The sequence below is a fragment of the Bombina bombina genome, chromosome 5, assembly GCF_027579735.1.
Source record: "Bombina bombina isolate aBomBom1 chromosome 5, aBomBom1.pri, whole genome shotgun sequence".
NCBI lineage: Eukaryota > Metazoa > Chordata > Amphibia > Anura > Bombinatoridae > Bombina > Bombina bombina.
The window spans coordinates 237,305,641-237,332,764 of NC_069503.1; the positions used below are offsets into that span (position 1 = coordinate 237,305,641).

The 27,124-nt window shown below is 38.3% G+C and overlaps 1 protein-coding gene across 2 annotated transcripts in view; it reads left to right on the forward strand.

Moving 5' to 3' along the window:
- Positions 1-27,124, forward strand: part of ODAD2 (outer dynein arm docking complex subunit 2) — a 296,623-nt gene that overhangs the window by 17,263 nt on the left and 252,236 nt on the right. The window contains exons 7-9 of one of the 2 annotated variants that reach the window (XM_053713899.1): positions 5,506-5,723; positions 6,750-6,760; positions 8,040-8,157. In XM_053713899.1, coding sequence (XP_053569874.1) covers positions 5,506-5,723; positions 6,750-6,760; positions 8,040-8,157 — 347 coding nt within the window. Of the gene's footprint in view, positions 1-5,505; positions 5,728-6,749; positions 6,761-8,026; positions 8,158-27,124 lie in introns of both variants that reach the window. The other variant, XM_053713898.1, reaches the window with a different exon arrangement.

Here is a 27,124-nt window from a genome sequence, read left to right on the forward strand (position 1 = left end):
CGGCACCCAGGATCTTCACAAAGGTTCTGGGGTCTCTACTGGCGGTTCTCAGACCGCGGGGCATTGCAGTGGCGCCTTATCTAGACGATATTCTGATCCAGGCGTCGTCTTATCAGCTGACAAAGTCTCATAACGACATTATCTTCTCCTTTCTAAGGACTCACGGGTGGAAGGTGAATCTAGGAAAGAGTTCATTAATTCCACAGACAAGGGTTAATTTCCTAGGAACTCTAATAGACTCTGTATCCTTGAAAATCTTTTTGACGGAGGTCAGAAAGTCAAAGATTCTGAATACATGCCAATCCCTTCAGTCCAATCCTCGGCCATCAGTGGCTCAGTGCATGGAGGTAATTGGATTGATGGTGGCAGCCATGGACATCATTCCATTTGCTAGTTTTCATCTCAGACCTCTACAACTGAGCATGCTCAGGCAGTGGAATGGAGATTATGCAAATTATGTCTCCTCATATAGATCTGGATCAGGAGACAAGAGACTCTCTTCTTTGGTGGTTGTCACTGGATCATCTGTCCCAATGGACGTGTTTCCGCAGACCCTCATGGGTGATAGAGACAACGGACACCAGTCTACTAGGTTGGGGTGCAGTCTGGAATCCCCTGAAGGCTCAGGGTGTGTGGACTCGGTTGGAGTCTCTACTCAATATTCAATATCAATATTCTGGAATTGAGAGCAATATTCAATGCGCTTCAGGCTTGGCCTCAGTTGGCTTCGGCCAAATTCATCCGGTTTCAGTTGGACAACATCACGACTGTGGCTTACATCAATCATCAGGGAGGAACAAGTAGAAGTATCCAAGATAATTTGGTGGGCGGAGGCTCACTCTTGTTATCTGTCAGTAATCTACATCCCAGGAGTGGACAACTGGGAGGCGGATTTTTTGAGCAGACAGACGTTTCATCCGGGGGAATGGGAACTTCATCCGGAGGTCTTTGCCGCCCTGATTCTCAGGTGGGGCAGACCGGAATTGGATCTGATGGCATCTCGTCAGAATGCCAAGCTCCCGAGATACGGATCCAGGTCCAGGGATCCTCAGGCCGAACTGATAGATGCCCTGGCAGTGCCTTGGCCATTCAACCTAGCTTATGTGTTTTCACCGTTTGCTCTCCTTTCCCGGGTGATTGCACGAATCAAGCAGGAGAGGGCTTCGGTGATTCTAGTCGCTCCTGCGTGGCCTCGCAGGACTTGGTATGCCGATCTGGTGGGCATGTCCTCTCTGCCGCCGTGGAAGCTTCCATTGAGGCAGGACCTTCTCATTCAGGGACCCTTCCATCATCCGAATCTAGTTTCTCTGCAGCTGACTGCTTGGAGATTGAACACTTGATTTTATCTAAGCGGGGGTTCTCTGATGCGGTCATTGATACCTTGATCCAGGCACATAAGCCTGTTACTAGAAAGATTTACCACAAGATATAGCTTAAATATCTTTATTGGTGCGAAGCCAAGGGCTACTCATGAAGTAGGGTTAGGATTCCCAGGATTTTATCTTTTCTCCAAGAAGGATTGGAGAAAGGGTTGTCAGCAAGTTCCTTAAAGGGACAGATTTCTTCTCTGTCTATTTTACTACACAAATGTCTGTCAGATGTTCCAGATGTTCAATCTTTTTGTCAGGCTTTGACTAGAATCAGGCCTGTATTTAGGCCAATTTCTCCTCCTTGGAGTTTGAATTTAGTTCTTAATTTTCTTCAAGGGGTTCCGTTTGAACCTATGCATTCCATAGAAGTTGTTATCTTGGAAAGTTTTATTTTTGGTTGCTATTTCTTCTGCTCGCAGAGTTTCTGAGCTTTCAGCTTTACAATGTGATTCTCCTTATCTTATTTTTCATTCTGATAAGGTGGTGTTACGTACCAAACCTGGTTTCCTTCCTAAGATTGTTTCTAATAAGAATATTAATCAGGAAATTGTTGTTCCTTCCTTGTGTCCTAATCCTTCTTCTAAGAAGGAGCGTCTGTTACATAACTTGGACGTGGTCCGTGCCCTGAAGTTTTACTTGCAGGTGACTAAAGATTTTTGTCAATCATCTTCATTGTTTGTCGTTTTTTCTGGAAAACGTAGGGGTCAGAAAGCTACGGCTACCTCTCTTTCTTTTTGGCTGAAGAGTATCATCCATTTTGCATATAAGACTGCTGGACAGCAGCCTCCTGAAAGAATTACGGCTCATTCTACTAGAGCTGTGGCTTCCTCATGGGCATTTAAAAATGATGCTTCTGTTGAACAGATTTGTAATGCTGCAACTTGGTCGTCTCTTCACACTTTTTTTTAAATTTTACAAATTTGATACTTTTGCCTCGTCCCAGGCTGTTTTTGGGAGAAAGGTTCTTCAAGCAGTGGTGCCTTCAGTTTAGGTCCCTGTCTTGTCCCTCCCTTTCATCCGTGTCCTATAGCTTTGGTATTGTATCCCATAAGTAAGGATGAAATCCGTGGACTCGTCATATCTTGTAAAAGAAAAGGAAATTTATGCTTACCTGATAAATGTATTTCTTTTAAGATATGACGAGTCCACAGCCCACCCTGTCATTTCTAAGACAGGTATTTACTTATTTTTGTCAAACTTCAGTCACCTCTGCACCTTTGGCTTTTCCTTTCTCTTCCTAACTTCGGTCGAATGACTGGAGTGGGAGGGAAGGGAGGAGCTATATATACAGCTCTGCTGTGGTGCTCTTTGCCACTTCCTTCTGACCAGGAGGCGTAATCCCATAAGTAAGGATGAAATCCGTGGACTCGTCATATCGTAAAAGAAATAAATTTATCAGGTAAGCATAAATTTCCTTTTTAGTGACTATATAATCAAGATTGCCTGATTAGACTTGTCAGTCAGTCTGGTTGTATAACCTGTACCTAAAACTATATATAGGCCATATTTTAATTGTGACTAAATCATTTATAGTGGAATTAAATTAGACGATCAGCATAACTTCCAAATTCAATATAAGTTCCATATCAAGTCCTGAAGTCAGAAAAAAATATAGTTATAGCATTTTAGTATTGAAAGCAGCATGTGTGTGGGCTACAACATTGTTTTTGGCTCCCCCTTTTGCTGAGTATGCATGAGCAACCATATTGCCACTTTTAACTTTTATATCTGCTAACTAAACTTTACTCCATGAGATTTATCTATGTGTTGAATTTCCTGTTTACTAGTACAACTGCCTGTATTTTTACTTACATTTTTGTGTATTTAGAATAATAAATATAAAACTGATCACAATCCCTGAAGTCCAATTTCAGTTGCCAGCTTCTTAATCAAAAGTATCTACAAATCTTGCCAGAATAAATGCCAAGCTGATGTCGTAGGTCTTCCACACGCCGGCTCACACAGATTATACATGTTTCACCTAAATACAAAGTTCACATGGGACTTCTTCCAAGCTTAGGTGAAAAAACGGTTTGTGCTGTTAATGATGTCATCTGTATGAGCCACCTTGTGGAAGCCTTACAGCATGTACTTGGCATTTAGCATAACTAAACAGTAAACACATATGCCTTTATATATATATATATATATATATATATATATATATATATATATATATATATATATATATATATATATATATATATATATAATGCAAATTATGTAGCTTTCATTTGATCTACTATAATTAATTTCACCAGTATTTTGTCAAGTTTCAGCCTTAAAGGGACATAAAAAAATTTGTAATTACAAGACGTCTCTATAGTCTTGTAGTAGATTAACATACCAGGCAAGAGTGAATGCATTCTTAATGCATTAACACCATGGACAACCCCATGGCATTTTGTTAAGAAAACTTGTATTTTTTTTAGGATAGATTATCTTATCACCTATGCAAAGACCTAATAATGGATATGTGCCAGACCTAGGTTTGTGAAATCCACAGTGTGCACTAATTATAAGAACAGAAGTTCTAAGGAATAATACAGTTTCAAAGTTATATAAGAGGAAAATTAAGCAAAATATCTAAAGTAAATTGAAGTTATTTTACTATGCATAGTTCAACATTTTATATTACAGCTTTGAAGTGTTTTTTATTTTTATTTCCCTTTAAAATTTTGATTTAAGGGACCTTGAAAGAAGGGGTAAGTCTCCCAGGCTATAAGCTTTTTTTCCCCTATGTTGGAGAGATATATGTTCCATATACTTTATATTTGATAAATAGAGGACATTAAACAATAATGAAAGTTAGATAGAATTATTTATTCAAAGCAAAGATTAGCCTAAGAGTAATACACAGGTGTACTTTTTAAAATTATTTTAGTTGTATGTGTAACATTTTAGTTTCCATAAAACAATGGGTGCTGCCATGTTGTAACTTACTTTTACTTCTCTGCTGAGGCAAATTAGGAACAGCGATAAAAAAATCTCATTAGCGTGTGCAACCAATGATAGCGTGGGACATAGCAGTGTTAAATCTAGAGTCTGCATTCCCCCTTTTAACAGAAATTGGAAAGCTAAAGTTAAATTACAAGAAAAATAAATATTGAAAGTAGTTCTTTTTCGTGATTTTGCTGCTTTTCAGAAAGTCGGATGTACCATTCAAACACGTTGAGTCACTAAACTTTATACAGAGCTTCCCCAATCTTCACAACAGAACTTGACCCTGTATTTATTCCACTGCATATTTTCCATTTTCTATACTGGGAATAACGTACTGCACTATTCTGGATAACTTTTTTTAAGCAGCCCCAAAAGGTGGAGTACATACACTCTAACCCCTGCAGTCCAGTGCCCCTATTCATATAACCAAAGAAGATGAATGAATTCTCAAGATGTTCAACGTGCCTTTAAAGGGACAGTCTACACCAGAATTTTTATTGTTTTAAAAGATAGATAATCCCTTTATTATCCATTCCCCAGTTTTGCATAACCAACACAGTTATATTAATATACTTTTAACCTCTGTGATTATCTTGTATCTAAGCCTCTGCAAACTGCCCCTTTTTCAGTTCTTTTGACAGACTTGCAGTCTAGCCAATCAGTGCCTGCTCCCAGATAACTTCTCGTGCACGAGCACAGTGTTATTTATATGAAATACGTGAACTAACACCCTCTAGTGGTGAAAAACTGTTAAAATGCAATCTGAAAGAGGTGGCCTTCAAGGTCTAAGAAATTAGCATATGAACCTCCTAGGTTAAGCTTTCAACTAAGAATACCAAGAGAACAAAGCAAAATTGGTGATAAAAGTAAATTGGAAAATTGTTTAAAATTACATGCTCTATCTGAATCATGAAAGTTTATTTTGGCCTAGACTGTCCCTTTAACTTTGTTAACTGCAAACCATACTGTATTTAAAATTGGATAAAAAAATATCCATTCTGATGAAGCAGTACTTCTTTCATCACTCAATTCAGCATGTTTTACATTGATTTGTGTCCTTTAATCATATCTAATTAAGAAATTGTAACTAAAGTATTCTATATTTTCCAATTTATATTAGATGGGGTTTTTTTCATGTTGGCACGCATGGAATTGGCCATATATTTAATATGTATTTATTATCTATTTCTAGGATTTCACATTTATTGAAGACACACAAATGTCTCAGAAGATTCAACATGTGGATGCAGTTGATGCTAAGAAGCCGAGCCAAACCAAGTGGTCTAATGAGTATCCAGAAAATAAAGCAAATGAGAAGACAAGGCAGCCTCTTGTAAAAAGCAAGACTAACAAACAGAAATTAGAACCATCTCTGAAATGGAAGACTCTTAGCCCTAATGGTCACCATGCGTATGTTGTTTTTTTATAGTCTCATATATTAAAATTCACATAGTTTATGGACATTTAAAATGAACTAGACAGTTCTGCACCAACTAAATTATTTCAGTTTGACTTGGCAGTTTTGTAAATGGAAAGGCTTTGTGGAACGGTGTAATTAAACATTGCCTGGTGTATCATCATTTATATAAGTACTGTAGCACTCTATTGAGAGTTTGAATGGGTAATTAACATATTTCTTGATTTGTGTTTACTTTGAAATTATGGAATTAGTTATTACAAAATTTGCGTTATGTGCTAAAGGTTCATTGTAAGGATTTATATATTAAATTACACCACAGTATAAGAAAAAAAATGACCCCGGAGGTTATGATAAGAAAATGTACCTTGAAATTAAAGCATTGCTTGTAAAACGATTCTCTATTTGTTCCGCTGAAATGTCACAGATGGCAAAATGTTTTTGGAAATATCAACCTTAAAAGGATATGAAACCCAATTTTTTTTTCAAATTTGCTTCATGCTTTTGGTATACGTTGTTAAAGGAACATTAAACCCCAATTTTTTCTTTGATGATTCATATAGAACATGCAATTTTAAACAACTTTGTAATTTACTTCTATTATCTAATTTGCTTCATTCTTTTGATATCCTTTGCGGAAAAGCATATCTAGATAGGTTCAGTAGCTGCTGATTGGTTGCTGCACATAGATGTCTCGTGTGATTGGCTCACCTTTGTGCATTGCTATTTCTGCAACAAAGGATATCAAAAGGATTAATCAAATTAGATAATAGAAGTAAATTGGAATGTTGTTTAAAATTGCATTCTTTATCTAAATCATGAAAGAAATGTTTTGGCTTTAATGTCCCTTTAAAGGAGTAGCAATGCACTACTGGGAGCTAGTTGAACACATCAGTTGAACAAATGACAAGAGGCATATATGTGCAGCCACCAATCAGCAGCTAGCTCCCAGTAGTGCTTACCTAGGAATGCTTTTTAATTAAGGATACCAAAAGAACAAAGCAAATTACATAATAGAGTAATCAGAAAAGTTATTTAAAGTTGCAAGCTCTATCTGAATTATGAAAGTTTAATTTTCACTTAAAAATGTTGAGCGATATGTTGTCACAGCTGTAATCTGAGGATGTTTCAAATATCAGCAACAATACACATTAAGGGCCAGATTACAAGTGGATCAAGAATTTAACGATCTCCTCTCGAAGTCATTTCAGTAGCACTCATATTACAAGTTGAAAGTGCATTATCCTGATGTGTGCAAAAGGCCGAACCTAGAGTATCGCGCACACGTCCTTATTCACCCATAAAAGTCAACCAGAAAAGTGGAAAGAAACCACTCTACTCGCACGCAAACCTGATTGTATATTCTCAAGTGCGCTAACCTGACATGAAAATATGGATAGTTCACATTCTAATGTTCTTCACATAGCAGAATATGTTCTATTTATTCATAAATACACATTTCTTCATATATCTGATGATATTTTGGTACAATATATATATATATATATATATATATATATATATATATATATATATATATATATATATATATATATAAATGTCTATTTATAAATACAGTGAACATAGTCTGCTATGTGCAGAATATTGGAATGTGGAATATTTACAGTCTAGTCCAAAACAAACTTTTATTATTCGGAAAGAGAATGTCATTTTAAACAATTTTCACCAGTTTTGCTTTGTTCTCTTGATATTCTTAGTTGAAGGCTAAATCTAGGAGGTTCATATGCTAATTTCTAAGCCCTTGAAGGCCGCCTCTTAGCTCAGGGCATTTTGACAGTTTTTCACCACTAGAGGGTGTTAGTTCATGTGTTTCATATATATGACACTGTGATCATGCACGTGGAGTTCCTAGGAGCCCGCACTTATTGGCTAAAATGCAAGTCTGTCAAAAGAGCTGAAATAAGGAACAGTTTGCAGAGGTTTAGATACAAGATATTCACAGAGGTAAAACATGTATTAATATACCTGTGTTGGTTATGCAAAACTAGGGAATGGGTAATAAAGGGGTTATCTATTTTTCAAAACAATAAATATTCTGTTGTAGACTGTCCCTTTAAATATGAATATTGCATAAGTATGTTTTTACATGTTTTCATTTACTTAACTGCAAAGGGCTCCAATGCACTTATATGTATTTCTATATATGTTTATATGCGATTGTGCTCATGCATTTGCATTTACTTTCAACCTGTAATACGAGTACTAAACTAGACGCGTGTAAACTTCTGCAATAAACCCATTTTCTATCCATTCCAGAAAATTTGCTAGAGCTAAGGAAAATAGTGAAGAAAATACAAACGAGAAAAAGGAGCAGGATGAGAAACAAGGCAAACCCACAAGTGCAGACAGTAAGAGAAGATCTAACGCTCTTAACTCTGCTTTAAGACGGTCCTCGGCTTTAAAAAGGTGAGATTATTCACATTTTTACTGACAAATATAAATTGCAAAAAGAGTCTCATTTTGAGATCTATGGTAAACAGCATATGTTTATGTATTTTCATTTGTCACACCCTGCGGATATAATTCACTTCTATCAATCTATGTTGAATCCTAATTTCTTTCATGAGGTGGTGAGAGTCCACGAGCCATTATTTCTGGGATTCAACTCCTGGCCACTAGGAGAGGCAAAGATGCCCAACATTTAATTTAATCCCTCAAGCTTTTTAATCTTTGCCTCACAGGAGGAATTTGAAGAATAGAGGTGTTCCAGATTCTTTGATGAAAGGGATGAATGTGTGTCATACTCTGCAAGGGTGCAGGTTCAGGAGTAAGGAGCTGTTGTGCAGAGGTGTCAGGTTTTGGGGTTAATGTTGTGTTTTGTCTGCGTGAGTCTTTCCCTTTAGGCATAATTAAACAGGTACAACGTTTTTGGAAATAAAGGAGATGGTTTTATTTATAGGATAAAGCAATGTAGAGATATGCAATTAGATAAGACAAAGTCTATAGGTTGTAGTATAAGGCAGGAATACAGTTCTTTGTAATAACAGGCAGGAATGCAGAGCTTTGTAATAACAAACAAGATATTTGCATATGCTGTAGACTGGAACTGTGTAATAACACTCAGGAATGCAGTGCTTTGTAATAACAAGCAGGAATGCAGAGCTTTGTAAATACAAACAGGATATTTGCATATGCTGTAGACTGGAACTGTGTAATAACAACCAGGAATGCAGGGCTTTGTTATAACAAGCAGGAATGCAAAGCTTTGTAAATACAAACAGGATATTTGCATATGCTGTAGACTGGAACTGTGTAATAACACTCAGGAAAGCAGAGCTTTGCAATAACAAGCAGGAATGCAGAGCTTTGTAATAACAAACAGGATATTTGCATATACTGTAGACTGGAACATTGTAGTATCAGGAAACAAGCAATCAAAAGTACCTGAGTCAGTCCTTAGGAAAGAGAGTTTTAGGCAAGATCAATTGCCAAGAAATCAGTCCCAAAAATAAATCACAGTGCCAAGGAATTATCCAGAAGAGTAGTCAGTAATTGAAGCAGAAATCAGGAACCAGGAAATCCAACAAATCTGTATTTCACACAGGATACAGGAGCAGAGAGTGTTCAGAGTATAACTCTCAATGTGAAAGCACAAAATTGAAGATATTTTATCCTTTAATGGCTACTTTTCCCTGCAAGCAAGGATCGGTGTCTAGCTGTGTCCATGTCAATCTCTTTAGTAAGAGTAATGGTGGCTTTTAGCAGTTAGATGGCGGCGAGGTTGTCTTTGCTTTACTTCTAACACCATTGCTACCCCTTTATAGAAAACCAGAGTTGGTTACTCTGTTTTTTCTTTATTTACAGGTCCCTGATAGAGAGTACAGTGTTCTGTCACACCTTAGTAGCTGTCTTCCTGCCTGACAGCCTGTGAGGAATCAGTACAACACCCTTATATGCATACATATATATATGAATAACCGCTCAGTCTCACACCCCACTTCGGGTTTTATTACAAGAATAAACCCTGGTTTGCTCATAGACATGAGGGTGACCAACATAGGTCAAAGGTAGTGGAACAGTACTTATTAGTACCTATACACAGGGGACATACCTACACTAACTAAATCTAAACTATAGCTATGGAATACAAAAGGGGAAATAAGTAATTCAAAGGCCCAGAATGGAATTCCTAATATTGAGCAAAATGTAGCAGTGAGTAAGCTGGTACATATATGTATAACACAATTTGTTAAATGGAATAGCAAGCAATAAGATTCCTGTAAGTTAGCAGCAGTAGATGGCAGTGGTGAGTAAGTGTGCAGCATAGGTATGAATCAGTGAAAGAGAAACAATCTCCAATTTAAAGTAACTGAATATCAGGCAAAAGTAGCAATACATCAGCAAGTAGTAAAAGTCTTATATATGCCAGTAAAATGTAAGGATGAGTTATTTGAATGAACTCTGTACCGTACATAGATTCTGTCCTCTGGTGCTGCTAGTGCTGACAGGCTGCGTGGCTACAGGAAGTCCTGAGTCTGAGTTTGAGATCACTGTGTCGCTCTGCAGAGTGACGTAACACACTCCAATGTGTACAGATGCAGTACTGTGTGAGAAAAGAACTTGCAGTTGGTGGTGAGAGAAAATCAAAAATAACACGTTACCAATTAGTGCTGGCAGAATGGTGAACCGCTGAGGGGATTAGAGAGCTGAGATCCCAGGAACAATTAATGAGGATTCAGAGTTCAGTCTGTGCTGATCCAAAGTGAGGCTAGAGTGAAGATTCTCAGTAGTATCAAATTACCTAGCAATGATTGATGGACACAGGTAAGCTTAAATAGGATGTGCTGATCACATGATGTAGAAAGTTAAAGTGACAGTATGTCAATTAGGTGGTTCTTGACACAGCCAGATCCTCCGGTAAGTGCCTTTGTCTTCTAGGTACTGAAGGCTTGCACTTTAAGCAGTTAATAAGACAACTCTCCACTGGATCACATATGGGACATATTTATCTTTTTATTGAGGGTACTTCTATGGGCAGTTTGCAGGCACTGTGTTTGTGATAAAAGACAAAGGGCTTAACAGTTATTAATTATTTCCCTTATATGAGAGATAACATCTTTTATGGGACTGGCTGAAGGGTTAATAATGGAAAGGAGGAAGCTATCTTGCTTGAGGCTAGTCCTTTTTATTTTAATATTATAAATAAGCTGTATGGTATAAAATGTTTTTATTTATTTACTCATCGCTAGAAACGCGCGCCTTTTAGTTTGTAGCGCAGTTTCTTTTGCTGCCGCTCACGTGACAACCCGCTCTTCCGTTTCCAAATGCGGAGCGGCGTTAGTTCAGTGAGTTTTCTTCCTGTGGCGGCTGTGTTTTGACGATATTGTCTTGGAATCCTGCTGGAGAGCCCTTCTGTTATTAGTGTCAGCTTCTGGACCGGTTATGGTAGGACACCTCAGTCACGCTGAGGTTTAGAGGTGTATTTTTAGTTTTAAATAAATGTTAGTATTTTTTAGCGTTACACACTTTGAGGGATTATTCACCTTCTAAAAGTGACATAACGGTTACTTTTCTCATTCTCATTATTGGATACCATTCCAGCTATGGACACAGACCAAGATTCTGTTTCTCTGGATAAATGTTTACTATGTTTAGAGGCCCAAATTGTTTTGCCTATGCAATTTTGTTCCTCATGCTTAGCTAAGACTCTACAATTTAAGGATAAATTACTCCCTTCTGAGCCATCTGTCTCTCAGGATAATGCTGTTCAGGATATGCCACAGCTTTCTCCTCAAAAGCCTTATGCGGTTCCTCTCAACCTCCTTGGGTGTTTATTTGTCAGGAGATTTTGCTGCACAGATAACTTCTGCAGTATTTGCAGCTTTATATGCTTTCCCTACTTTGGGTAAGCGTAAGAGAAAATCTAAACATATTTCTGCTAGTAAGGTTTCTGACCCCTATCAATCTGCGCTGGTCAATCTTTCCCAAGTGTCTGATGAGAAGGATACTAGAGTAGCTTCTGAAGGTGAGATCTTAGACTCTGACATGATGGGGAAAAATCTGAATAAGTTAATTTCAGATTTAAGCTTGAACAACTCTGGTTGCTACTGAAAGGGACAGTATACACACATTTTCATATAACTGAATGTGATAGACACTACTATAAAGAATAAGATGCACAGATACTGATCTAAAAATCCAGTATAAAACTGTTTAAACTGAAACAATAAAGCACAGAGCGCATTCACGACTCAAGGTGAATCAAAAACAATTTATTCAGAGCACACAAATCGTTGCACTTACAAGAAGTTAAAAAGAATCAAGCCTTAAAACACCAGTCAGAAAAAGTCAGTCCTGTAAAATCACTTTCTGGAATGGGTATCGGCTGGAGACAGTGTCCGTTTGCTCCATCACAGATTTCCTCACTTACAGACTTTTCCTCCATGCCTCTTTATATTCCAATGCGGCTGCTGGTAACAGAAATGAATGTCTTTTAAAATTTATCACACAGCTCTTCCGTCTACGCGTTTCGTCCGCCTTATTGGGACTTTTTCAAGACATAGAGCTCAGCTGATAATGTCCGGTATGACCCTCTCTTATGTATACACCCCTGACACTCCTCCTACGTGATGCGTGATGACGCGGTGATTTGTTTACACACCCCTGGCCGACACGTGTATAATAGACACATCAGATCGTAGTTTTCATCATGTCAGCTTTTATAACACTAATACGTGGATATTATGTTTTGCTCATGAACACTACCTGTAAAATACTTGCACAAAAATGTATTATTTTACAAAATATTACAAGATACATTATGTTTGCACAATGAATAAAAATTAAAACAAAGATTCAAACAATGGCACGATTGTCATGCATATAAAATGATAGATTATTGGAGGATGAGTACTATACTAAGTTCATATAGAAAATTCTTCATTCAAAGCTCATAATAACTACATGTTAAAATACTCCAATATCCACGTATTAGTGTTATAAAAGCTGACACGATGAAAACTACGATCTGATGTGTCTATTATACACGTGTCGGCCAGGGGTGTGTAAACAAATCACCGCGTCATCACGCATCACGTAGGAGGAGTGTCAGGGGTGTATACATAAGAGAGGGTCATACCGGACATTATCAGCTGAGCTCTATGTCTTGAAAAAGTCCCAATAAGGCGGACGAAACGCGTAGACGGAAGAGCTGTGTGATAAATTTTAAAAGACATTAATTTCTGTTACCAGCAGCCACTTTGGAATATAAAGAGGCACGGAGGAAAAGTCTGTAAGTGAGGAAATCTGTGATGCAGCAAACGGACACTGTCTCCAGCTGATACCCATTCCAGAAAGTGATTTTACAGGACTGACTTTTTCTGACTGGTGTTTTAAGGCTTGATTCTTTTTAACTTCTTGTAAGTGCAACAATTTGTGTGCTCTGAATAAATTGTTTTTGATTCACCTTGAGTCGTGGATGCGTTCTGTGCTTTATCGTTTCAGTGTTTTCATGTCAGCGCACCCCTGAGTGCCCTGTAAGAAGTAGCAGCACCACCATCTCAAAATAAAAGGAGAAAATCCATTGGGAGGATAGAAGAGTATCCTGTGGAGTTAATATACCATTGGTATTACTGGTTTTTACCGTGCTCCTGGAGTCATGTGTCTCTGTTTCTGTTTTAATACACATTGCAATAAATTGTGAAATTTTTCGCAATTTATAAGTGTTTAACTCACAATTGTTAAAGGGACAGTTGAAGCTAGGTTTATTGTGGTTACTAGGTACCGTATAACATTAGAAGTACCAACACTCATATTGATCACTTGTGATTACTACTACTTATTTGGTGTTTGATATAATATTTTTATCAAGTACAGACAGCTAGCGCAGTAATTTGTTTCTTGGATAAAACTGTTTAAAAACTTACTTAGAAGCTCTCAGTTTAGCTCTGTTGAAAAGGTAGCTAGAAAGCCTTCTGCAAGTGGGAAATAAGACACTTCCCCCCTCCCCTTCTTTTGCATATGAAAAGACCCTTTATACAAACAGGAGCAAGCTGGAGTAGGTATCTGACGGTATTCTCATAAAACTTTGGGGCTTGGTTAGGAGTCTGAAAATCATAGCAATGTTATTTAAAAATAAGCAAAACTATACATTTAAAATAAACAAAAACGTTATGGGATATATAAACTCAGAGGGTCTCGCTCACAGAGCAAATACAAGTAGGTAATGTGATCAATTTTTCTGGAACACATCTGACTTCTGAACAGTATAAAGTACTCAGTTATGGTTTGTCTTTTGTACCTACTGCGGAGTTGGATGTTTTCCAGACAATAATTGACGTAAATTGTCTGATCAGAAATGTTACTTTAAAAAAGCACTTTAACAGTAGATATCTTTCCAGCCATGCAGATGTACAAATATCAACTAACACTCCACAAGTACCTACCACAAAAATTTATTTTCAAGAATCATGTGACATTGTGGCCCTACAGGAGCTCTATATTGATACAGATAGTCATCCATTTCAAACAGAGGTGTTTCCTTCAAGCCCACCTCAAGATTCTATCCAATACACAGTAGAGTTAATATCATCAAAACATTCTTCAACAGGATAGAAAAGGATTTGGTGGATCTTAAATCCACTCCCAGCCCTGTACAACAAAATTTAACCAAAGGGGAAAGAACAGCCCTTAAATCTTTCCAGGACAACACCAATGTAGTGAATAAAAACTCTGATAAAGGCAGCAAAATAGTGGTACTTAAAAAATCTTAATATATTGGAGAATCCCTCAGACAACTGAATACCGATATTAACTATTTGGTGTTGCCCAGAGATTCAACAAAAACATACAGGTCAGAGCTCCTGCACACTTTGGATGATGGGTTGGAAGAGGGATTTTTAGATGAAAATACTGCAGAGTATTTAAATGTACAATATTCTAGAATTCCCCTCTTCCATCACCTACCCAAGACTCACAAATCTTTAGTTAATGTACAAGGCCGTCCAATAGTCAGTGGGATAGGGTAACTTTTAGAGCACCTATCCCAGTGGCTTGATGCCATTCTCCAACCTTTGGTTATTTCCCTGCAATCCTATGTGAGAGACAACAAACATGTTTTAAATATTTTGCAGCATCAGGATTGGAATGACACCTATAGTTGGGTCACAGTGGACGCAGTATCCTTATATTCGTCAATACCACATGGAGAGGGCATCAAGTCAATAGGTTTCTTTTTGAGAAACTTGACAGATTTTTCGGATAACTTTCAGGAGTATATTTTGAAAATTATAGAGTTTTTATTGACACACATTTTTTTTTTCATTCCAGGGGATTTTCTATCTCCAAAGATGTGGAACTGCGATGGGGGCGAAGTTTGCCCCATCCTGCGCCAAGCTATTTTTAGGTTGGTGGGAAATCTTCCACATCTTTGGAGATAGGAATCCTTTTAGGACTGAGATATCTATGTACATCATATACATAGATGATCTGAGGACCACGAGACAATGTTGTACTTTTTCTCAACTATTTAAACAACAACAATATTGGATTGAGTTTTACTTTTGAAAGTCATCCGAACACAATAAACTATTTGGACCTATGCCTGAATGGATTGGGAGATGGCAAAGTACATACAAAGGTATATAGAAAACCTATTGCCGGTAACTCTTTACTCCATGGGAAAAGCTGCCATCCCAAACATACAGCAGCAGCAGTAGCAAAGGGTGAATTAATTCGCCTAAAAATCAATTGTTCACAGAATCATGTTTTTGAGTTCCAAGCGGATGATCTAGAGAGTAGACTGAAGGATAGGGGATAAGCACATAAAACCATAATTTCGGCTAGAAAACAAGTTGAACTAAAAAAGAGATCACTTCTCTTACAAGGATCTGGGTCTTCTAAAGCACATGACTTAAGAGGAGTCAATTTTGTCACCAACTATAGTGCCTAATTTCCACAAATAGCACAGATCATTAAGAAATATACTTGCAGCGGATGATAAACTCACTGATGTAGTGAAACACGGGTTGAGATGTAGTTCTCGAAAAAGCTTAACTTTGGGATCCATGTTATCTCCCACACAACTAAAACAACAATCATGTATCCCTAGCACTTGGATGACCAGCACAGAGATGTATGGTTGTGGTCATCGCAAATGCAGACCATGTGAATATTTGGACAGAACTAAATCTTTCAGTTCACATGTCACAGGAGAAATTTTCCCCATAAAAACATGTATGAACTGCGTGTCTACCCAAGTTAATAACATGCTAAAATGTGAATTATGTGGGGTTCTATATATTGCACTCACATCCAGAGATATCAAGTCCTGGATTCGGGACCATTTATCCACTATTGGCCAAGGAAGATCAACCACCCCCCTAGTGTGACACTTTGTTGAAAAACACAATGGCAAGATTGATACCCTGAAGTGGTGTGCCATTGAGAAAGTTAGAGTTCCCAAGAGGGGGGGGGGGGGGGAGATGTAGATAAACGTTTGACCAAAAGAGAGATCTTCTGGATGTTCAGATTTCGAACGAGATAGCCTGAAGGTCTGAACTCCAGAAATTATCTAATTAATTATTGGGAATGACTTATAAAGTAATTTATTATTATGACCCACTAACTCATTTATTATATTATGCAGAGCTAATAACTTAGTCTTGAACTATTTAGATACTAGTATAAGTAACGTATATTTCTTAACTTTAGATGTCAAATCTCATTTATAAATGTTTACATGTACAGCATATTTTAGATAGTTATATATAGAGTTAGCTTTCCTTTTTACATTCTCTTTATTTGTCAAGTGGTATAGTTCTACATCAGTTTATTTAAATCAGAATTTATTCTAATGTATAAATACCAACAAACAGTTAATTTACCTAATTCATTTGTCACAGGTGTTTATTGTAGGAGGATGCACTTCCTTTTGACCAATCAGTGTGTTTTAATGTGTTCTTAAGTGAGGGAATGTGTTCACAAGACAGGCTATGAATACGGCATACCGCCGAAATGCGTAAGCCGCTTGTGCTGCGCATCTTTTCCTACCTTTCTTTACGGTTGGCTGTGTGTCATCATCATTTTTAATGGACAAAATAAATGTTAAATTTTATTATATAGAGAGAGTCTTTTTCTTTGTTTTGCTTATATAAATAGATCGTCTACAAAACATGTATGCAAATAAAAAATGAGTGTATAAGGTTCTAGCTACTTTGGACGACTGTACTAAACTTAATAGAGTTTATGATTCTCCCTCTTATGTGGATGTTTTTCCTGTTCCAGACAAAATGTCTGATATTATAGCTCAGGAATGGGATAAGCCAGGGGTTCCTTTTCCCCCTTCCCCTGTTTTTAAAAGATGTTTCGTGTTGCTGACTCCATTTGTGACTCATGGCGCACTGTGCCTAAAGTAGAGGGAGCTATCTCTACTCTAGCTAAAAGATCCCATGGATAAGAAACTAGAAGCTTACTTAAAAAAAAGATGTACATTCATCAAGGATTACAGTGGCAACCTGCGGCAAGTATTGCTACGGTTGCGGGGGCAGCATCTTATTGGTGCCATGCCCTGTCTGATCTGATATCAGAAGATACTACGATTGAGGAGATCCAAGATATGATCAAGGCTCTTAAATTAGCCAATACCTTTACCTGCGATGCCAACATGCAGGTAATTAGACTGGGAGCTAAGATGTCTAGCTTCACTGTCCTAGCTGCCCTAGCTCACAGAGCTCTATGGTTGAAATTTGGCCTTATAAAGGTAAAACCCTATTCGGTTCTGGTCTGGCAGAAATCATTTCAGAGATTATGGGTGGAAAGGGATCTTTTCTACCTCAGGACAAGAGGAATAGACATACAAATCGACAGACTTCTAATTATCATTCATTTCGCAACTTTAAAGGACAGAAGTCTTCCTCCTCTTCTTCCAAACCAGACCAATCCAGGTCTTCTTGGAAGTCCAGCCAGCCTTGGAATAAGGGAAAGCAAAGTTAGAAGTCTTCCACTGATTCTAAATCGGCATAAAGGGTCTGCCCCAGATCCAATTTTGGATCAAGTGGGGGGCAGGATTTCTCTTTTCAGCAAGTTTGTATACGCAATGTCTCAGATCCATGGGCTGTGGACATAGTATCCCAGGGTTACAGAATAGGATTCAAGTGTTGTCCTCCAAGGGGCAGATTTCTCCTATCAAGACTTTCCTCAAACCAAGTAAAGAGGGAGGCCTTCTTAAACTGCGTAGAGGACCTATCCTCTCTGGGAGTAATTGTTCCAGTTCCTGTAGAGGAACAGGGACAAGGATTCTATTCAAATCTTTTTGTGGTTCCAACAAATTTCTCAGGGTTCCATCCTTCAAGATGGAAACTATTCGTTCCATACTTCCATTGGTTCAGGAAGGTCAATTTATGACGACCATAGACCTCAAGGACACGTATCTCCATGTTCCCATTCACAGGGACCATCACCAGTTTCTAAGGTTTGCCTTTCTGGACAAACATTTCCAGTTACCTAGACGACATCTTGGTTCAGGCATCATCTTTTCAACTAGCAAAATCTCATACAGAGATGTTATCTTTTCTACGTTCCCACAGGTGAACAGTGAATCTGGAAAAGAGTTCTCTCGTTCCAGCTACTAGAGTGTGTTTCCTAGATGGACGTCAGAAAATCTAAACTTCTTGCTTCATGCCTTTCTCTCCAGTCTGCTATTTGTCCATCAGTGGCTCAATGCATGGTGGTGATCGGTCTGATGGTGGCTTCCATGAACATCATTCCTTTTGCTCGGTTCCATCTATGACTGCTGCAGATTTGCATGCTCAGTCAATGGAACGGAGACCATTCAAATTTTTCACAGAGGATCAATCTGGATCCCCTAACAAGAAGCTCTCTCTTGTGGTGGATTTCACAAGAACATCTGGGTGATTGTGACTACGGACGCCAGCCTGTTAGGCTGGGAGCTGTTTGGGGTTCTCTAAAAGCTCAGGGCCTGTGGTTTTGGGACGAGTCTTCTCATCCCATAAACATATTGGAGCTGCGAGCAATCTTCAATGCCTTGACAGCTTGGCCTCAATTATCTTTAGTCTGGTTTATCAGATTCCAGTCGGACAACATCACTTCAGTGGCTTACATCAACCACCAGGGAGGAACTATGAGTTCCTTAGCCATGAAGGAGGTGACTCACACTCTGCAGTGGGCGGAAGCTCATGATTGTCTCCTATTTGCCATCCACATACCAGAGGTGGACAATTGGGAGGCGGATTTTCTGAGCAGACAGACTTTTCATCCCGGGGAGTGGGCTCTCCACCCGGAAGTATTCTCAAGGATAACCCTCAGGTGGAGGGTTCCAGAGTTGGTTCTGATGGCGTCTCGTCAAAACGCCAAGCTTCCAAAGTACGAATCAAGGTCAAGAGATCCTCAGGCCTCTCTGATAGATGTTTCCTCCATTTGCTCTCCTTGCATGAGTGATTGCTCGTATCAAACAGGAGAGAGCTCTGAGGAAGGACCTTCTAGTTCAGGATCCATTCCTCCATCCAAATCTAGATTCTCTGAAGCTTGCTGCTTGGAGATTGAACGCCTAGTCCTGTGTAGACGTGGTTTTTCTGAAGCGCTTATTGATACTATGCTTCAGGCTCGTAAACCTGTTACTCGCAGGATTTACCATAAGGTATGGCGTAAATACCTTTCCCCCCCCCCCCCCGAATTTTATCCTTTCTTCAGGATGGCCTGGCGAAAGGTTTGTCAGTCAGTACATTGAAGGGTCAGATTTCTGCACTGTCTATTCTTTTGCACAAACGTCTGGCAGATTTACCAAATGTTCAAGCTTTTGTTCAGGCCCTGGTTAGAATCAGGCCTGTGTTTAAATCTGTTGCTCCTCCTTGGAGCCTTAACCTAGTTCTTAAAGTTTTGCAGCAGGCTCCATTTGAGCCGATGCATGTTGTTGATATAAAAATGTTATCTTGGAAGGTTTTGTTTCTCCTTGTTATTTCTTCCACTCACAGAGTTTCTGAGCTTTCGGCTCTGCAGTGTGATTCCCTGTACCTCATTTTTCATACAGATAAGGCGATCCTTCATACTAAATTAGGGTTTCTCCCTAAGGTGGTGTCGGATCGAAACATTAATCAGGAAATTGATGTTCCTTCTTTTTGTCCTAATCCTTCTTTTCATAAGGAACGTCTTTTGCATAACCTGGATGTTGTGCGTGCTCTAAAATTTTACATACAAGCTACTAAAGATTTTTGGCAATCTTCTGCCCTGTTTGTTGTTTTCTCTGGAAAGCATAAGGGTCAGAAGGCCACTTCTACTACTCTTTCCCTCTGGTTAAGAAGTATGATTCATTTTGCTTATGAGACAGCTGGACAGCGTCCTCCTGAGATCATTACGGCTCATTCCACAAGGGCTGTCTCCTCATCTTGGGCTTTCAAAAATGAAGCTTCTGTGGAACAAATTTGCAAGGCAGCAACATGGTCCTCTTTGCATACTTTTTCCCAAATTCTACAAATTTGATACTTTTGCCTTGGCTGAGGCCTCTTTTGGGAGAAAGGTTATTCAAGTGATGGTGCCTTCTGTTTAGGTCCTCCTGCCTTGCTCTCCCTCCCTTTTCATTTCTAGCTTGGGTATTGGTTCCCACTAGTAATTGGAATGACATTGTTGACTCTCCATGCCATAAGAAAGAAAACAGAATTTATGCTTATCTGATAAATTTCTTTCTTTCCGGGCATGGAGAGTCCACGACCCCGCCCTATTTTTAAATTATAATTCAGCAGTTTTTTTGAGTAAACCTCAGGCACCTCTATACCCTTGGGTTTCTTCTCTTTCCATTTTCTTTCAGCTGAATGACTGGGGAATATGGGTAAGGGAAGTTACACTTAACAGCTTTGCTGGGGTGCTCTTTGCCTCCTCCTGCTGGCCAGGAGTTGAATATCCCACTAGTAATTGGAATGACGTTGTGGACTCTCCATGCCCAGAAAGAAAGAAATTTATCAGGTAAGCATAAATTTTGTTTTTTATCCTGTTATGCTAATTCCCACTCTCAATGCTTCTTTTTCCTCATAGCAGGGCTCATCTTTATCTATTATCACTATTATATAAAGATGAGGTACTGTGGGGGTACGTTTTTTTCCTTATTTATTTAAGCTGGGGAATTTATAAGGTCACCTTTTGCTGAACATTTGTTCTTACACAGTAAGGTTTTAAATTATCAGCCTTTATTTAACTATGTTAACATTTATGTGCTTTCCCAGACTTTATTCCATTAGTCCTGCATTTATAATACTGTGTTACGTTAAGTTACTGTTATTTATGTACAGTCTCTTTTCCACAGAAAGGATTTGTTTTATGCAAATTGTCCCAGTTACACATTGCAAATATATATATTACTGTTTTACATAGTACACACAGTGGGGCAAAAAGGTATTTAGTCAGCCACCAATTGTGCAAGTTCTCCCACTTAAGAAGATGAGTGAGGCCTGTAATTTTCATCATAGGTATACCTCAACTATGAGAGACAAAATGTGGAAACAAATCCAGACAATCACATTGTCTGATTTGGAAAGAATTTATTTGCAAATTATGGTGGAAAATAAATATTTGGTCAATATCAAAAGTTCATCTCAATACTTTGTTATATATCCTTTGTTGGCAATGACAGAGGTCAAACGTTTTCTGTAAGTCTTCACAAGGTTGTCACACACTGTTGCTGGTATGTTGGCCCATTCCTGCATGCAGATCTCCTCTAGAGCAGTGATGTTTTGGGGCTGTCGCTGGGCAACACGGACATTCAGCTCCCTCCAAAGGTTTTCTATAGGGTTGAGATCTGGAGACTGGCTAGGCCACTCTAGGACCTTGAAATGCTTCTTACGAAGCCACTCCTTCGTTGCCCGGGCGGTGTGTTTGGGATCATTGTCATGCTGAAAGACCCAGCCACGTTTCATCTTCAATGCCCTTGCTGATGGAAGGAGGTTTGCACTCAAAATCTCACAATAGATGGCCCCATTCATTCTTTCATGTACACGGATCAGTCGTCCTGTTCCCTTTGCAGAGAAACAGACCCAAAGCATGATGTTGCCACCCCCATGCTTCACAGTAGGTATGGTGTTCTTTGGTTGCAACTCAGCATTCTCTCTCCTCCAAACACGAGTTGTGTTTCTACCAAACAGTTCTACTTTGGTTTCATCTGACCATATGACATTCTCCAAATCCGCTTCTGGATCATCCAAATGCTCTCTAGCATACTTCAGACGGGCCCGGACATATACTGGCTTAAGCAGGGGGACATGTCTGGCACTGCAGGATCTGAGTCCCTGGCGGGGTAGTGTGTTACTGATGGTAGCCTTTGTTACGTTGGTCCCAGCTCTCTGCAGGTCATTCACTAGGTCCCCCCCGTGTGGTTCTGGAATGTTTGCTCACCATTCTTGTGATCATTTTGACCCCCACGGGATGAGATATTGCATGGAGCCCCAGATCGAGGGAGATTATCAGTGGTCTTGTATGTCTTCCATTTTCTAATTATTGCTCCCACAGTTGATTTCTTCACACCAAGCTGTTTGCCTATTGCAGATTCAGTCTTCCCAGCCTGGTGCAGGTTTACAATTTTGCTTCTGGTGTCCTTCGACAGCTCTTTGGTCTTCACCATAGTGGAGTTTGAAGTGTGACTGTTTGAGGTTGTGGACAGGTGTCTTTTATACTGATAACAAGTTCAAACAGGTGCCATTAATACAGGTAATGAGTGGAGGACAGAGGAGCCTCTGAAAGAAGAAGATACAGGTCTGTGAGAGCCAGAAATCTTGTTTGTTTGTAGGTGACCAAATACTTACTTTCCACCATAATATACAAATAAATTATTTCCAAATCAGACAATGTGATTGTCTGGATTTGTTTCCACATTTTGTCTCTCATAGTTGAGGTATACATATGATGAAAATAACAGGCCTCTCTCATCTTCTTAAGTGGAGAACTTTGCCCCACTGTATTTGATTTTGCACAGTAAGTTGCTTTGGTGTTCGTGTATTTTTTGTCTGTGTTTGCATTAGGTTTTTGAGCAGGTTTGACACTGTCCCCAATATTATGCTTAAAATCCAATTTAGAAAGTAGATCCAATGATCACTTTTTTGTTGTTAAATTAAGTGTGCATTTTCAAGCTAATGCTTTGATTATCAGTTTAGCCTTGCAGTTCTGCATAGATCTATTGATGCATTCTAACCACACAAAATGCTATTTGTTTTCTTTTTCTAAAGGATTCTGTACTCCCTTAGATTTCCATTGTACAAGTAGGTTCTACAGATTTGTCTCCAGGATTCAAGAATTTCTGAATATATTTTGTCTGATAAACTTCCTACAGTTAAATTATCTGGTTACTGATTCTGTAATAGATTAGTCCAGTTAAGGAAAATGACTCCTCAGATTGTTTTCTGTAGGAAAAATGTTGTCTGATAATCAGAAATGCATTCCTGATTAGGATATGTAAGAAGCTTAGGTTCTACAATTCTGCAGTTGCCGGAACAATTTCCATGCCAGCTTAGAAATGTGACTGTTGATGTTCTAACTGCACCTAGAATTTCCTTTGTGGAGAGAAACTATCTTTATCTCTATCCTTGCTATTTGCTAAGAGAGATTTTTGTATGTTTTGGGTGTCCAAGACACTAATCCAGCAAACGAACACTTTATAAAACATTTGATTGGATGTCTATTTTATTCTCTACATGCTAAGGGGCATATTTATGATTGTGCGAGCGGACTTGATCCGATATAGCAGATCATGTCCGCCGCACATCGATAAATGCCGACAGCATGCGCTCTCTGCATTTATCATTGCACAAGCAGTTCTTGTGAACTGCTGGTGCAATACCGCCCCCTGGCAGATTTGTGGCCAATCAGCTGCTAGCAGGGGGTGTCAATCAACCGGATCGTATTCGATCGGGTTGATTTCTGTCGATTTCTGTCCGCCGCCTCAGAGCAGGCTGACAGGTTATGGAGCAGCGGTCTCTGCAGAGTTTGGGGAATCTTTAACATGGTGGGTGTGTCAATTTACCACTTTATCCATATGATTTACTATTCTTTTTGAGGATAGTTCATAGTGCAGGGACCCTATGACATCACTTGCGTAATTGCAGTTTTTTTCTCTGCTTTTTCTGGGTAATGATTTTTTTTTGTTTGTTTACATACCATTTATTCTTTTGTGTCTGGAGGAAGTCTAAAATATGTTTCCAGAGCTGCCTGGAAGTCTAGTGTTATTTGGAATAAGGTAAAACAATCTAAGAAACCTTCTTCCTTTTTCAGATAATTTGTACCTCCACATAGATTTTATTCTGGTATACAGTAGGTTATTCCTTTCTTAAAAGGCCTTTTTGTAATTTTGTACAACCTCTGTATTCTAATCATATTCGCCTACCATTACAGTGTGGACTTCACGCCTACATTTCCTTCAGTGAAGGTTATTAGGGCTTCTTTTTCTGAAAGATTCTTTTCAGTCAGGAGTTGTTGTTTTTTCTCAGTTTTTGTCCTGGAACCTAGAAGGTGGTAGTGCAGGTTCCAATTTTTTGAATAAGATAAAGGATTTTAATTCAATTTGCTCTTGTCCCTAAGAAATATTTTTCCTACTTTCAAGGTAGAGTTTGATTGGTCCATTTTGCCCTAGTTTTTTTGGGTTCTTATCTGTTCATGATGGGTTTAAAGGATGCTTTCCTTTACATTCCTATCTTTAAGGACCACCACCAGTTCCTAAATTTGTCTTCTACAAAAATGTCTTCTGGTTCTTTTTTTGTGACATACTTTAGTTCCCAGACTTTATGCATAGGTTCTGGGAATTCCTTAATGTACCACAGAGTATTTCTTTGGTTCCATTTATGGAAACTATTTTTGTTTAGTTTACATGTTTTCCCTTTGGCTATATGTTCAACAACAGTTTTCTGTTCTTTACAGGAATGGTGGGAGAATTAATTTTCAGAACGTTACTCTCAGTTACGAGTTAAATAGAGTAGACTGTGCCATGCATGTTTTCTTCAACAGATTAATGCAAATCCAAGTTCAAACAGCATATTCTTCTTCCATATTTTTTTTTTTATCTATGGAGGTTTCGAGTGAATGGTTTCACCTTCAGCTGTCCATTTGCACTTTCTATATCAGCCTTATCAATTTGATTTTTTTTATTTGTGCAGGTATTACAATGTGTTTTCTTAGTAATCATTTTGGATTGCTTTGTAATCCGTTTCTGTCCTATTGATTTATTTCTACTTCAGTTTTCTGGAGGTATTTTTTTGTCCTTTTTTAGACATTCATTTTTACTGTTGCCAGTCTCTCAAGTTGGGGTGTAGTGTGCGGTTTGAGGAGAGCACAAGGAGTTGGTTTCCTCAGGATGCAAGTTTACCAATAAATTTCTTTGTACTTTGTGAAATCATCTTACTACTCAGTATCTGTTTTTCAAGTTAGACAGTGTCTAGACAGATCTTTTTTTTCCTTACCAATAATAGTAGTCTCTTAAATAAGTCTTGAACTGAGTACTATTTTTCTGCATCATTTCCTAGAAGTGAAATATTGGAGGCGGATGGCTTCAGTTTACAATTTATTCTTCTAGGAGAACAGTTTCTCCTTTAAATGGTTTATACCAGTTTGTGAATCTATGACTTAATTCACATTTAGACCTTATGTCATAGTTAACATTAAGCTCTTTTTGGCTAATCAGTAATTCAGCTTTATCATGCACATCTGGTTATGCAGACCTAAATTGGTTGTCCAATCTTCCTATTTGATCATTATATCTGTGTCTATATCCTAGTTTTCCTCAGACCTAGCAATTTTAATGGCTCAGAAATTGATCTCTTGATTCATAAACTATATTTTTGAACAAGATAGTTGAGACCTTATTCTTCAGGCGATGTGTGATAAACATTGTTTTACCAGCATTTCTTGAAATTTCCAGAATTTTTTCATTCTTAAAAAATAAGTTTATTTAGAACTTATCTGCAAGTTTCTTATAAGGTCTTTAACATTCAGATCTTTGTTCTAGATCTAGTCAAGAAATGTTCTATTCCTGAGTACCTTATTGGCTTTCAGAGTTTTTCGAACTCTTCTTTTGAACCTATTAATGGTTTAAACATTCAGCTTATTTTGAAAGTGATTGTTTGTTTTGCAATATTTTCACCAGCAGAGTGTCTGGTTTGTATTTCCTTTTTTTGGGGGGCGGGGTTCAGTCAGGACATTGTAGCTTCTTTTCTTTGTTCTAATGTTTAAAAATAGTATTTGTCCATGTATGAGTCAGACGACTACAGTTGTTACTTTAGCTTCCTGGTTAAGAAGAACATGAAACCCAAGAATTTTCTTTCATGATTCAGATAAAGCATACAATTTTAAACAACTTTCCAATTTATTTCTATTATCTAATTTCCTTTGTTGTCTTGGTATTCTTTGTTGAGAAGCATACCTACATAGGCTCAGGAGCTGGGAGCTAGCTGCTGATTGGTGGCTGTACATATATACCTCTTTTCATTGGCTTACCGATGTGTTTAACTAACTAACTCCCAGTAGTTCAATGCAGCTCTTTTAACAAAGGATACCAAGAGAAGGAAGCACAATTGATAAGAGAAGTAAATTGGAAAGTTGTTTAAAATTGTATGCTGTATATGAATAACCAAAGAAAAAATTGGGGTTCAATGTCCCTTTAAATATGGCTTTATGGGAAGCAGGAAAAATTCTTCCAGAAAATTTTACAGTCCATTCTACTGGATTAGTTCCAGGGTCTTTTAAGATGAGGTTTCTGTTATGTAGATTGCACAGCATCAACTTGGTCTTATTGCTCACTTTTCTTTTGGGATAGTTTTGGACAGGAAAGTCCTAGAGTCTTAGTGGCTAGTAAATAGGTGCCTGCCTTAACTTTTTTCCCACCCTTTACTTGTATTAGTTTACAGAAGTAATGGCTCATGCATTCTAACCACCTTATTAAAGAAAACCAAATTTCTGCTTACCTGATAGATTAATTTATTTCATGGTGATGAGAGGCCACAAGACCCACCCTTTTTTATTATTCCAATTGGTGGCAGTTTTAGTATGCATCACATTAACCATTCTTTGTCCTTTCCTACTTCTCTATTTGTGCCCTTTTCTCAGCTATGCGTTAGACTGGGATACCAGAGAGGTGAGGGGGATTAAAAGCTTATGAAATGTTTGGTATCTTTGCCTCCCCCTAGTGGCCAGGAGTTGAATCCCAGAAGTAATGGCTTGTGGACACTACAATGAAAGAAATTAATTTATCAGGTAAGTATAAATGTCTTGAAAGGCTAAATGAATTTGGCTGAAATGTGATATTTTACCAGCAGTCCGTTTAAACGCTTATAATGTGAACTTAATCAGTCCATTTATCAGTGGTGGTTCCACTTATAGATCTTATAGATCGTCTGTCTTTGATTGTGCATTATAATTATTTCCTATTTCAGGACCAATTTTTCCTGCAAAT